Source organism: Myotis daubentonii, chromosome 1 (genome assembly GCF_963259705.1).
Source record: "Myotis daubentonii chromosome 1, mMyoDau2.1, whole genome shotgun sequence".
In the NCBI taxonomy this organism is placed as follows: Eukaryota; Metazoa; Chordata; class Mammalia; order Chiroptera; family Vespertilionidae; genus Myotis; species Myotis daubentonii.
In genome coordinates this window covers 229,827,701-229,842,394 of record NC_081840.1, presented here as the reverse complement: position 1 = coordinate 229,842,394, position 14,694 = coordinate 229,827,701, and the positions used below count along the sequence as shown (strand labels likewise).

General features: G+C 45.2%; 1 protein-coding gene across 2 annotated transcripts in view; it reads right to left on the bottom strand.

Moving 5' to 3' along the window:
- The window catches only part of CLNK (cytokine dependent hematopoietic cell linker), a 132,093-nt gene that overhangs the window by 17,011 nt on the left and 100,388 nt on the right, over window positions 1-14,694 (bottom strand). For both annotated transcript variants that reach the window (XM_059675710.1, XM_059675716.1), the window contains exons 13-15: window positions 11,252-11,270; window positions 9,091-9,172; window positions 5,407-5,447 (exon numbers count right to left, since the gene is read on the bottom strand). In XM_059675710.1, coding sequence (XP_059531693.1) covers window positions 5,407-5,447; window positions 9,091-9,172; window positions 11,252-11,270 — 142 coding nt within the window. The remainder of the gene's footprint in view (window positions 1-5,406; window positions 5,448-9,090; window positions 9,173-11,251; window positions 11,271-14,694) is intronic.

The following is a 14,694-nucleotide window of genomic DNA, read 5'->3' as shown; positions in this document are numbered from 1 at the left end:
TCCTTTTAACATTGTATTTTAAAAGTTTTCTGTATTATATGGAAAGAGGATGTAAACTTAAGAGTTTTAAAATTCAGTCATACTTTTATTTAAGACTAGAGGCCTGGTGCACAGATTTGTGCACTGGGTGGGGGGTGTCCCTCAGCCTGGCCTGCACCCTCTCGCAATCTGGGACCCCTCAGGGGATGTCCGACTGCTGGTTTTAGCCCGGATCCCCACAGGCTAGAGTGTAGCAGTGCACCAAGCTGCAAGCGGCCAGGGAGGAGCCTGAGCTGGGGCTGGGCGCTGCACCACTAGCGCTCATCACAGCACACCACACCTGTCACTGTTTGGTAGCACTGCAGCAAAGTGGGGAGAGGCTCCTGATGCCATGGCAGCTACACTAGCCAGCCATGAGCCCGGCTTTTGGCTGAGTGGCGCTCTCCCTGTGGGAGCACACTGACCACCAGGGGCAGCTCCTGAATTGAGCATCTGCCCCTGGTGGTCAGTGTGTATCATAGTGACTGGTTGACTGGTTGTTCCAGTAGTTCCATCGTAACAGTCACTTAGGCTTATCCTATATAATAAAAGGGTAATATGCAAATTGACCCTAACAGCAGAACGACTGGGAATGACTGGTCACTATGGAACACCCTGACCACCAGGGGGCAGACACTCAATGCAGGAGCTTCCCCCTGGTGGTCAGTGCACTCCCACAGGGGGAGCTCTGCTCAGCCACAAGCCGGCTGACGGCTGCCAGCACAGCAGTGGTGGCGGGATCCTCTCCTGCCTCCTCAGCATCACCTAGGATGTCCGACTGCAGCTTAGGCCTGCTCCCCGCTGGCAAGTGGACATCCCCCGAGGGCTCCTGGGCTGCCAGATGGATGTTTGACTGCCAGCTTAGGCCCAATCCCCCGGGAAGCAGGCCTAAGCCAGCAGGTGGACATCCCCTGAGGCGTCCCAGACTGTGAGAGGGCACAGGCCGGGCTGAGGGACCCTCCCGAGTGCACAAATTTTTGTGCACTGGGCCTCTAGTGTCTATATATATATATATATATATATATATATATATATATATATATATGTTAAAACCAATGGAAGAATAGCATAACTTCCAAGAAAGAGAGAGGGGCATAAGGGAGAGATGAACCCAATATCTGGCAGGAAAAGAAATGAAAAGCCAGTGAAAATAGGGCAAATAGGAGGCACAAAATAATATAAAAACAAATTTTAAAATATTAATAATCACAATAAACTTAGCATTTAATAATCAGATGCAAATATTTATGTGGTGCACCTGACACTATACAAAATAATATTAAATGTAAACTGTAATAGAGAAACATTTAAAAATTGTTTTAAAAAATACCCAGAAAACGAAATTTGATGCAGATTGGTTTAAACATTCCAGTTATGGGCTAATTTCACATTTAAAATGTAATGACACAGAGAGCTCACTAATGAGAGGATGGAGAATTATATGCCAGCCGAATCCTAACCAAGAGAAAGCGAAAAGAGCTATGATAACATTAAAAAAAGACTTTAAAAATGTATTTAAAATGTAGTGAAGCAAGACATAGAGGCTTATGACTGGACTAGACACAACTATCCTTTCAACGTGGATTGAAACAATAAGAACATACGTGAGAGAAGAAAATAACAATCATCAGCATTTCCTATCAGTTGTGTAGCATACACAATAGTTTCCGTGATTATGAATTTTTCATTATATTGTGGCAACTGATTTATTAAATTTCAACTCTGAGCACTTTGCTTGAATATTTAAAAAATCCTACTTGAAGAAGAGCGTTGGGAAGCAGCAAAACGCATTTGTAGTCTATTCAGAGAATGAGTTAAACAAAGCAAAACAAGCAAGAAAACCACTTGGCCGTACAACTTCCCCCTGAAGCCCTGGTGGGGTCTTTGCTTAAAGAATAAATAAAATTTGGAGCTTATAATCCACTACAACTGTTTAATTGGTTTTGTTCTAAAATCATATAACTAATCTCTGAAAAATTTTCTTTACCTAAAACACTGCATTTGTGTTTTATACCCCCGTGGCATAGGACTCTCCCATGTGGGGAACGGAGGGTCACAGAAATAAAGAGGTTGGGTCAGGTAAGTGGAAGAACATTGGGGGGGGGGACACTGTGTAGGTCATCAATGGAGTCTGAATAAAAATGATATGGGTTGCAAATTCATACTTTTATCAATAAACACGAATATTTAAAAATTCTTATGTATATGAGGCTCTTAGCACTATGCCTGACCCATATTAGTAACTCAAAAAATGCTACTGCTAATGTTAACATGATTGGGAGCACATAGCTCTAGACCTTTCTTTTGTAACTTATAATAAAAGCATTTTATTTTAACCTAGTGTCCATACATATTTATTAGCAAATTTACATACAATTTAAAAGCATCTTATAAGGAAAAAGCTGCATAGTTTAAAGAGTAAAACATGCAGACAGAAAAAGAAAATGTTGTCTGGTCAGCATGGCTCAGTGGTTGAGCTTTGACCTATAAACCAGGAGGTCATGGTTCCATTCCTGGTCAGGGCACATGCCCAGGTTGTGAGCTTGATCCCCAGTGTGGGATTGTGCAGAAGACATCCCATCAATGATTCTCTCTCATCATTGATGTTTCTATCTCTCTCTCCCTCTCCCTTCCTCTCTGAAATAAATAAAAATATATTAATAAAAAATAAAATGTTAATGGACAAAAACTAAAAAGAAAAAGAAAGCAAGTCACCCACAATCCAAAACTCAGAGAGTAACTTTACTATTTTGGAATATAACCAAACCAATCGATCCTCTTCTAATAGCAAAATTATTTTTTTTGTCCTGAGATTCATCTGTGTAGGCTTCTAATAGCTTAGCTTGAATTCATGTATCAGAGAATTGAGCCAAGGCTGTTTATCAAGTAGCAACCAAGCTATCAAGAAATAACTGAACATTTCTACAATTTTTTCTCACTTGTGAAATAAAGATGACAGTGTCTCCATGGAAACAGTTGTAGATTTCACCATTCTGCAGGAAGTGGACTGCCCCCCTCACCTGAGGCACACAAATTAAACTGGTGAGCTGTAGAGAGCCCATGGGACTGAGAACTCTGGTAGAGCCCAGATTGCGTGCTGTTTTATGTGCACCTAGTTTCTACAAGAACTGTGATTCAGAGGTGAACTTTTACCCCGTAGAATGACCACGGCTCAGTAAGTTGCTGGAGGGGCATGGCAGGTGCTTACACACTGGTTAGTTAAAGGATTGGGCTGTCTCTCTTTTGTATTTTTAGGGCCCAGCCCAATTTTGGGTGTCAATCATAAGCTTGGTGGATATTTGTTAACTGAAAGAGGAATTAATGGTGTTTGAAGGTGCTGGAGGCCAAAACATTTCCCCTGTTCGTGCCAGGCTGTTTCTTTAAGCAACCTTGTTTCCTATGAGAGGCATGGAAAACAAGCTACAAGAGCCCCGTACGAATGATCTACGTTCAACCCTGGGGTGCTTGACTGGACTCATGTCTGTGAAGGCCACCTGCTCCACTAACTAATGTTCCATTCTTCAACATTCTCTATTGTTTATTTGTGCAAGATTTTGCCTTTCAACTCTGGATTCCTCTTTAAGCTATGATTCTGCTTCCCCATCCTTGCAACATACTCTCAAAACCTGATAAGTAATGCCCTTTCTGGGCCTGTTCAGCCCTAGACCTTCCACCTGGATACCCAGCCTTATCATCTTCTTACACCTCCATCTGGCCTCCAGGACCACTCTCATTTGATTCCAAGGGGTTGAGCCCATGTGGTAAATCACTGCCTGCTTTAGTCACCTTCCTTTAAAAAAAAAAAAAAGTCCTCTCTTGGGAAACCCCTATTAGCCGTGTGTACATCAGGAAAAATGAGTTTCCAGATTGGCTTTCCAATATAAGGCCCAGATGGCAGAGGGCAGAAGAGAGAGAAGGACATGATGGAGGCTAAGGAGGAAACTCTTGGTCTAATGGTATCAATTGGGTAGGGAATCCCTGGAGAAGGAACGGAATACAGAAAAAAAGGAGAGATATTAAAATGTGTCTAGCAGAGGGCTGTGTGTGTGTATTACCCTGTGAGTTAACACTAGTATTTGAATTTTATGGATGGGGGAGGGTGAAGTTCCAAGAATGAACTTGCTGAAGCTGACCCTACTATAGGGAGAGAGGCAGAATTAGGACCATGGTCAGTAGAGCGCTCAGTCTTCCCATGGTATCGGATGGGGTCTGCTTCCTCCATCCCTAAGCTCCTTCTTATGGCTCAACAGAGAGTGAGACTGCAGGATTAGACTTAAACACATATCTCCCTGGCAATTAGGCAGAAGAAAAAAAGACGAATATAACATCTAGTTTGGGCAAAATAATATTAATGTCAAAACCGATCACCACAGTAATCCTATATACTAGTAATAAAAGCCTAATATGCTAAGTGTCTGGTCTTCTGGTCGGCCATTCAACCAATCAAAGCATAATATTCTAATAATACGCTAAGGCTGCTCCACCTCTCACTATGATGTGCACTGACCACGAGGGGGCAGACACTCCAACCGGTAGGCTAGCTTGCTGCTGGGGTCCAGCCGGTTGGGACTGAGAGAGATGGGCCGGACATGCCCTGGAGCCCTCCCACTGTCTCTCCCTGGCTGGCCAACCCCCGGTGTCCCTCCCCGGCCCCGATTGTACACTGGTGGGGTCCCTCAGCCTTGCCTTCACCCTCTTGCAATCCAGGACCCCTCAGGGGATGTTGGAGAGCTGGTTTCAGCCCGATCTGCAGGCTAGGACGAGGGACCCCACTGGTGCAAGAATTTGTGTACCGGGCCTCTAGTCATTAAATATGCTGCTTCAGATCTCACCACAGAAATGTTATCCTTTTGATTTTTATCTTTACAATCAATTAGTAAGTGAGGTCCATGTTATTTTATCCACTTCTCAGGTTTTCTTAAGAGAAATCTGTTTTACACCCAGTGGATTGGCAAAAACTCAAAACAACTGCTGGAGAGGATGGGGCACACCGGGGACTCAGAAGCTGTCGGCGAGACTGAAGGATACACCTACTTTGTAAAATCCACCAAGTACAAGTGAAGAAAGAATGTCCTAAGACCTATACATTTCATGCTTAGAGAGAGAACTTAGAGTATATACCTGGGATTGGGAAGACAATATTGTTTATAACATCATAATGCTCATAAGAGAGAAAAATGCAAACCACCTAAGTGATCTTATTTAATTATAGATAAAAATTGTTATATTCACCCAATGGAATGCTATCTGTCAATGAAACAAGCTAATGCCCTTTATCCACATCCACTCAGCAAGTCTGAGGGTCACAGAGCAAAGTCACGGAGCAGGAATATTGTCATGAGAGGACTTACCCGTCTATTTTATGATTCCTAGGTCAAGTGCTCTTACCTCTGCTTTGCATACTGTGGTTGCTCATCATGAACGAAGCGCTAAAGAAAATGTTAGAAACATTAGCTATGGAACAAATAGACCCATATGAGTTCTTTTCATGTAATTTCAATGAGCACAATTATGATTCTTTACTTGTTGAAGACGTGAACTTAGACTTGCCTTCTGACTACAGCCACTATAGAGAATGGCATGTGGCTGGCCGGGCTCCTATTCCATACTAATTATTTCCCAATTGAGGGAAAGTATAGAGAGCAATTTAGTCTTCCTTGAAATGTGAGCTAGCTGAGAAAACTGTGGATTATTCTGAGAAAATCCATAAAGAAAAAGGGATTATAAAAATATGTACTAAGAGACAATGGAGAAACCAAATGGAGAAACTAATAAACACAATAATAACGATGTTACCAAGACTGTTCACCAGTGGCTCTAGTTAGCACTTAATGTTTAGCTTTACTTAACACTCAGTTTTCTGGTTCGCTTTGTATTATGGCCAGCACCATCATTATAAGCGCTAGGTGCTACCACAGTTAAATCTAATTACATGGGGCATGCTCCACACCAGAAAGCACGCTATTTATAAAGACTCCGGGCCAATTAACTGAAATCTAGCCCTTTTCTAGCACCCCTGAAATCAACCGAGGGCACACCTGGTTCTTGCTATCTGGTGGGAGCCTTGCTTTGTGGATAAAAGTGCTCGCAGATTATTTAACCACCGCGCTGTGTTGTAATCCCCGGTCAGCCTTCTACTGACATCCAAGACTTGAACTCTGTTAACACCAGATTCCTTTACCAGGAACCAGTGTATGGCTTTAATAAATGTCTGTGGGGAAAAGTCATCTATAGCAAAATGTCTGTGCCCTAATTTCATAGGATTTTTAAAAAGAAAATGTTGAGAGACTAGGAACATCCTCTGAGGGCATTTTAGGTCTCAAATACCAAGTTTATAAGGATCGAAGCAAAAATAAACAAACAATTCCCAAACAAGCAAACCAAAATAAAAAACAATGATTCTTTCACTTTTAAAAGGTGTGTTAAGCCCTAGCCAGTTTGGCTCAGTGAATAGAGCATCAGCCTGCAGACTGAAGGGTCCCAGGTTCGATTCTGGTCAAGGGCAGGGATCTTGGTTGTGGGCTCTTCCCTGGTCAGGGCTCATGCAGGAGGCAACCAATCGATGTGTTGCTCTCACATTGATGTTTCTGTCTTTCCCTCTCTCTTCCACTCTCTCAAAAAATCAGTAGAAAAATATCATTGGGTGAGGATAAAAAAAAAAAAGGAAAAGAAAGAAAAGAAAAAAAGGTGTGTTGAGTACCTATTGGGCACATGGCATGTTTGGAGGAATGTAACATGAGTAGGACAAGGCCTCTGCCCTGAAGCCGCTCCATTTGGGGAGGGAAGACATTGTATCATAATCACAAGTGGGCTAAGTGCCGGGACAGGTGTGTGTGCAGCAGGAGTCCCTGCGGTAGCCTTAACCCAGACAAAATCACGCTGGGTCTCAGGAAAGCCTTCCTGGGAGAGGTGCTAACCAAGCTGACTTCTGAAAGATGAATAGGAGACGGTGATGAGGGAGGGTGTTGTTCCAGGCAGAGGGAACAGCAGGTGCAAAGGCTCGGGGGCAAGGAAACATGGCTTATTCTGCAACAGACCAGAATTCAGTTCCTTCTGGATAGAAGGTGAGGCATGGGGATGGTAAGTATCATTAAGTGGCTACTGCAAGAGTCCAAGCGAGATTGAAGGTGGCCGGCCCCTGTTGGGAGCTGGGAAAATGAGGAGACATGGATAGACTTAAGACATGTTTTGGGGATAGAACTTGGGGAGGTGGAAATGGAAGGGTGAAGATGGGGAAGAGGACGCATCATTTACTGGGGAGAGAACGTTTGTGGGAGGATACAGTTGGTTTGGGAATGAAAGTAGAAATGAAGAGATCCATTTCAATGTATGAGTTTGAGGTGCCTGTCACCTATTTAAGGAAAACTGCCTGTTGGGTCTGGAGCTAAGAAGGGTGATTGTGGCCAAAGATAGAGGTTTAGGAATTACCCGCGTAGGGTGACATCAACACTGTGGGGTGGCTGACACTGCCCAGGCTCTTAGTGAGAGAAGCCAGGACCTCAGATGGACCCTGAGGGATCCCAGCACTTGGAGGTCAGCTTGGGAAAGAGTCCAAACAGGGGGCCCAGAAGAAGAAGCCAGTTAATAGAGGAAGAAAAATCAGGAGACTATGTTCAACGAATTAAACAAAGAAACAAAAGAAGCCAAACCACAGCAAACAACTACTACAGATTGAGTGCCAATGAGAGCTCATTATCTTTTCACGACAATAGGAGGATTTTATTTTCCTTTTAGAAAATTACATTAAGAGAGGGTGTTTATAGTGTGCTATGGGCAAGAATTTTGTGCCAGGTGGGGCCTTAAACAGAAACAGCCTAACAAGAATTAGGAAGCCAGAGTTCTAACACCCACAGGCCAGAGACTGAGAACAAAGCCACTGAAGGTGTGAGATAGGACAAGACAGGAAAGTGAGGGAGGGGAAGGCGTGGGGGTGGCGGTCACCCTGACGGACAGGACCTGGCCGTGACAATGAGAGCGCACACGTGCCAGGTACTTGCAACAGGCCTGGCTCTGCTCTCAGCTTTGCGTGCGAGGTGAGTGATGTTGCCCGGCGTCACGTGGTTCGCTGGTGGTGGAGCGAGGCAGCCTGATCCCAGTGAACTCCTCCTCCTAACCACTGCTCCACTCCACCACAAACAGGGTGACTCCCTGTAAGTAACTACTAGGTACAATGACAGCATCTTCACCCTGGACAGGCCCCTGGGGAAGTCAGGATTCATGGGCAACGGTTTTAGAGTTGTCAGTATAAACATCATGGGCTGCTGAACGTGAAGCTGGACTTGACTTCAATGGGAAAGGGCCTCAGATTCTCTGGAGCCTCATTTATTTACTCTGGGAAATGGGTCAGAATTGTCGCCTGGATTCAGTGGCTTTAAGCTGGGGTCTGATGAATAGAGAGAAGTTTTCCCAGCCTGGAGAGAGTGGAGAGGGGGTGCTATGGAGGGAAGGGGTACAGGCAGAGAAATAGTGTGCGCTAATGTCCTGCGGTAGGTGACAGTGGAGAGTGGGAAAATGGGTGAGGGGCATGAACGGAGGCTGAAGCCACTGGTTAGACCAGGGTGATAGGGCCTCTAGCACTAATTTCGGAGGTCCTGGGTTTTGTTTTAATGAAGCCACCACTAATATACAGTGTCTTCCAGACTGAGCCCCTGCTTCCTTGACTGTTTAGTTGGGACGACAATTGTTATAATAACCTGATCAGGAAAGTATTTAATCAGAAAATGGTCTCTTTAAGTCCTGGCCATCTGTAAAGTGAAATTCAAAAGTAACTGAGTCTAGTTAGAAAAGCCCACTTCTCTCCCCGGAGTAGTTAGCATCTGTCCCAGTTAATCTGACCTAGTTAGTACTCAGGCCTTTGGGTCCGCCACACTTCTCTAGCCTCACTCGGAGAAGTACACGGCACGGGAAGGATGTCGCTGTTAGCTTCAGTAACAGCTGTGGCTCCGGACTTCCTTTCTTATCAAAGGCCCAGGACTTCCTGTGTCTCAGGAAGCCGTGGCGAGTCATTATCCTACACAACACATGCCCTGACCCCCAAAGCCGGGACCCAACCAGGTGTTCCTGGCTCCTTACCTGGCAACAGCAAGAGGGATTTCTGGAGCGCTTTGGTTTGGGGTCCTGTGAGAGGATTCCGGCTTCATCAGGGGATGAGGAGCTGTAGAGAGGAGTCACATCATTTCAGGATGCAAAAGGAAAATGACTCGAGACCATCTGAGGCCCATTGGAATGGCTATAATTTCATCCAGTAATCTCGGGTGATCAACTTTCTAACCTCTAATCTGCTGGTGGTGGCCAGCAGCAACCCACGTATTCCACACTGACCATGGCTCCTGGGAGTGGCTTCTCCTTCAGGCTATAAAATTGAAATATTGAATCTTCAATACTGTGATGGAGAACACTGAATCTGGAACTCATCATTGAATTCCCCAAAACATAGAACGTTACGCTGGGAGGTGTTTGTTGTGGAAGAGAACTGAAGTGGAATTCTGATTCAAACAAAGATTACATAGAAACATAAACGAAAAGGTGAAATCCAAGAAGCCGGCCAGTGTGGCTCAGTGGTTGCGTGTTGACCCATGTACCTAGAGGTCACCGGTTCAATTCCTGGTCAGGGCTCATGCCTGGGTTGTGGGCCCAATACCCGGTGGGTTGTGTGTAGGAGGCAGCCAATTGATGATGTTTCTCTCTCATCAGTGTTTCTATCTCTCTCTCCCTCTCTCTTAAAAATCAACAAAAACATATTTTTTTAAAAAGATTAAATTCAACAACTGTTATGAGCAATGTAGGGCATGGGGATGCTCAGTGCTGGCCCACCCCACCTAAATTCTCATGCCCCTGTGCCAGGGCAGGCGAGCCCCAGGAGACTGGTGTGTAGGCATGCCTTTTCTCAGAATGTCCCCCTTGATCATCAAGTTTTGAACAGTTCTGCCAACCAGATGACCTGGAGTTATTTAGTAATCACATAGGCCAATGCTGTTATCGCTTTTTATTTCCTTCTCATCGTGAATAGATTTTAATCAGCCATCAGAAGTACCAAGGGCACACAATACTGCCCTGGTATGAAACCCCATAAAACTCTCCATTTCAGCTGTAGTCATAAAGTTAAGGAAGCATACAGACACCTCCGTGTCTTCATTGGGGTTGTGATTCTGTGCTCTGCCCACGGTTGATCGCCGAATGGACACTTTTGATTGAGGGACTGTGATTACTTGGAATGTGATTGGAGCCAGTGACTGGCCCACTGGCTGCACATCCTATAAAAGTGCTTCGTGTCATCAGCAGCCACCCAGAGCGCCTGCCCCTTGTGAGCTGAACACGGTCGCACTGTTGCATTGACCATCACTGGAACCCAAGGCAACGACCCCTGAACTTCCAGTCAGGATGCTGAGCTTCAGTGCGGGAAAGGGCTCAGTTTCCTTTCGGTTTTGAATTTTTTTAGATCGCCAGCAGGCCCCCCTCCTCCATCAGAGGCCTTGGGCATCTGCAAACCCAGGTGAGGCCTCGCTTAAGGCTAACGTCCTCAGTGTAAGGAACAGCACACTGGAGACCCACGGAGGCCTGCAGCCGTCCGGAACCATGGCGGGTCGGTGGTGGCCCCTCTTGCTTTGTGACTGTGCTTCCTGCGTGAACTCTTTGGGCGAGGCTCAGCCCTTGGCTCTGGAGGTAAGTCTTCATTCTGAGTGAATGGCGAACAGCACTTCACAGGTGGACATGAGGTTCTTACCTACTTTGCACCCTGCCAGCTGGCGAGCGAGTGATGGATTGCCTGCTTCACAGCAGTGATCCCGATGGTGTGTGTGTGTGTGTGTGTGTGTGTGTGTGTGTGTGCGCGCGTGCGCATGCTCAAATGAGGGTGTAGGTGTGTGTTCATGGTGACATCAAAGAGGGAGAGGCCAAGAGCAGTGGGCCAGCAATGTCTTCCCAAATTGGCTGGGGGTGGCCTGTGCCTCCTTGTCAGCAGCCTGCGCTGAAGAAAGTCCACGAGCCCAGCCCCAATTTAAATCACCCCGTTTAGGCCAGAGCATTCTTCAACAGACAGATAGGAAGTCCTGGGTCCATCTGGGTCACGTTTCCTGCCACTCTTCCCCCTGTCCCCACCCACCCCCTGCCACGTGCTCATCCATCCCAGGCCCTGAAGCAATCGGTCCTTTCAGCAAATGACTAACACTGTAAATATGGAAACAGCACTTAGCCTAACAGCATGAGGGGATGAAAACAAACATAAACAGTTTACCTTTCTCTGCTCCAAGGACCTGTGTTAAAAGGAAAAAAAAAGTTGAATGATTCTTGGTGATAGAAAACGTCATAATATGTATTTTTAGAGCAATTGGTTAGTAGAACTGGGCAACATTTTTGTTAGTATTGAGATTTTTTAAATCTACAAACAACACTCCAAGAGACTAAGCATAAACCAAGCGTACCCTCTTTGTGGGATGTAACAGGCAGATATCCAGGCTGCCGACGGGACTAAAAATCACTTTGCCTCTTTGGAAAGCAATGTAACCATAGATCTCAAGAGCCGTAGAGAGACTATTATTCTTATCCCAGTAATTCCACTGATGAGACTCTTTTTTCTAAGAAAAGAGCCTAAAATCTGTACCGAGTTCCACGTACGAAGCTGTTTAGCATGCCCTCAGTTACACCGTCAAAACCCAGCAAACAGTCTGTTCCAGCTTCTGTGTCCCCGGATCTAGTTTTGTTCATCAGTGTATTTCGTTCATTAGATTTCACATATGAGTGAGATCACGTGTGGGGGCGGGCGAGAAGAGGTCAATGTGGAAAGAGGGGCCATCATATGTAATACTTTCAACAATGAAGATTAAAAAAATCCTGGAAACAATCCACATGCCCATCTAAGTGGGCACCATTAAGCACATTTTGGTGCTATATTCACCTACTGGGATATTATCCATGTATCGCAAGTATTTACACAGAGTGTGGCATAAGATTGTACTCTAAGTATGCCTCAATATTACATAAAAAGTCCAGAATAAACACTGGATTCATGACATATTTACATGTAGGGGTGTGTGTGTGTGTGTGTGTAAAAAGGGATTTGAAGAGATATGACAAAATATTAATAGAGGTTGTGTTTAAGAGATGAGGCTATCGTTAATTTTCTTCCTATTTTAAAAAATGAGCATGAAAATAGCCACATTATTCTTTTTCAAGGTAGCTATTCCGAATCAGTTCCTTTCTCTTTCTTTCCTTAATGATGATGGTAGAATTCCTGACCAGCCTTTATTACAAAAATCTATGTTATTGGACTTGCATCCTTGGGCCCTGTTCTACTCTGAAAGGAGCAAAAAAACCTTACAAGAGGTATAGTATTTGCTGAAGTGTCTCCTTAATTGTGAATAATTTTATTTTTAAAATTTCTAAAATATATATTTTTATTGATTTCAGAGAAGACGGGAGAGGGAGAGAGACAGAAACATCGATGATGAGAGAAAATCATGGATTGGCCACCTTTTGCACCCCCTCTACTGGTGATCAAGCCTACAACTGGGGCATGTGCCCTGACCAGGAATTGAACTGTGACCTCCTGGTTCATAGGTCGATGCTCAACCACTGAGCCACACTGGCTGGGCAATTGTGAATAATTTTCTAAAGTGCACTTCATGCAGCTGGGGAGCAGCTCAGACATCATTTAGTCAACAGATTCTTCATGTGAGGCATGGAAGAAGGCCTGATGGCCTAGGGGGCCCCTGAACCTTCTGAAATTAAGAGATACATTTTTTTCCTTCATATACCTGTGCATATTTTTAAGGAAGGTTTATTATATATACCTTTCATCAAATTTTCCAAAGGGTCTGAGGTCCATGAAAAGTTTAAGCCAGCAGTCTGCAGAGACAGGACAAAGATGGGGTGCCCCCTCACTGGCATGGCTCAGTGGTTGAGCGTCACGGTTTGATTCCTAGGGTGTCAGGGTTGTAGGCTTAATTCCCACTAGGGTGCATGCAGGAGCAGCTGAGTAATGCTTCTCTCTCATCATTGATGTTTCTCTCTCTCCCTCTCTCTGAAATCAATAAAAACATATTAAAAAATAAATAAACAAAAACAAAGAGGGGGAGCCATTCACCCAGATTTCCACAGTTACCTTGCGGCTGAGTTGACCATGGAGGCCAGGTCTCCGGACTCACATTTGCTTCCCAGACAAGAAACCTTTAGCAACAAAGAGCTGAGAGAGGCTCCAGAAGTCTTATCTGAAGCTGGTCTACAGACAAGCTCTTTGTTTCAAAGACCATGGTGGCCCTGGGGGTCTGGAAAGGGGACATGCACTTCATCATGGCCAGCAAATGCAGGCAAGCCTCCAGGCGAAGTGGAAAGGGTAATGAATCCATTCTGATGAGTGGTTTGGAAGTCTCCCCACCGAGTCTTCCCCGGGACTTTGAACCTTGCAGTTCAAAGCCTCAATCGGATGCAGCTGTGGTTTTCGGGCTGGTGAAAGGGGAGGTGCCTGAGCTGTTAGTGCAACAGAGAAGCCAACTGGCTGGGGGAACAGATGTTTTATCTAATTGAGACCCAGTCCACTTTTCGCTTGAGGGCACTGCATTTAAATTTAACGAGATCAGGAGAGTGGAGTGAAACTTCTCTAGTTTCTCTACTTGAACTTTTTGTGTTGTTTTTTGAAAATAAATATATGCAAGTTAAATAATAATGCTTTCCATAAGTCCCTTCTTCCCTCTACCCTCCCCCCCTCCCCCCCACCCCTCTCTGTTCGAGCTCAGAGGTGTCTCTGTATTTCCTAACGCAGAGAGTCCTAGGTCAGGGCACACTGAACTTGGGGCTCTCAGGGGCTCTGCCAGCGGTGGGGGCTCTGGCCTCTCCAAGGCTTCTTTCTCTTAGGGTTTTGTGAGAATTAAATGAGACCACGAGTCTCTACTGTGTTTGAAAACTATCAGGTGTTACGTGAACTTGAGTTGGGGCGGGTAGTTCATCATTTCTGATCTCCAAGGTTCTGGCCACATACAAGCGTGGCATTTGTCCTATGAGATAAGAAATGGCCTTGATGCTGGCTCCGGACAAACAACGGGGAGACATCTCGGCAAAAGATAAGAAGGAAGAACGAGTTTTTCCACTAGCCGCATGGTTCTATAGATGATATCATCTTCTAGCAAAATGCCAACCAAAGCGACAAGGAGAATGAACTGGCCTGCCTGGTCCCTGCCCCCCAGGCCTGACCTTCTCTTGTCCTTTCACACTGACCACTGAGTTGTGGACCGTGAGTGGCAGCCATCTACTACTTGGGACACATGAATCTCACTCATGGAAAGAAAGGGGTGGATCGTGCTGGGTGTGTGGGTACCACCCTCAACTTTCTCCTTCCTGGCGGCACCTGGAAGTTAACTCCCAGAAGAGGGTGAGCTGGTGAAGTACTAAAGGAGCCAGGGCCAGCCTCTCCTTCAGTTCTATGCTTTCTCCTGGACATGACTGCCTTATGGATTAGATGGAAAGGTGACTTAAATTTATGTTTTTTTAATTTCAGAGAGGAAGGGTGAGGGAGAGAGAGACAGAAATATCAATGACGAGAGAGAATCGTTGATTGGCTGTCTCCTGCATGCCCCCTACTGGAGATCAAGCCCACAACCTGGGCATGTGCCCTTGACTGAAATCGAACACGGAACTCTTTAGTCTGAAGGCGGATGCTCTATCTACTGAGCAAAACTGGCTAGG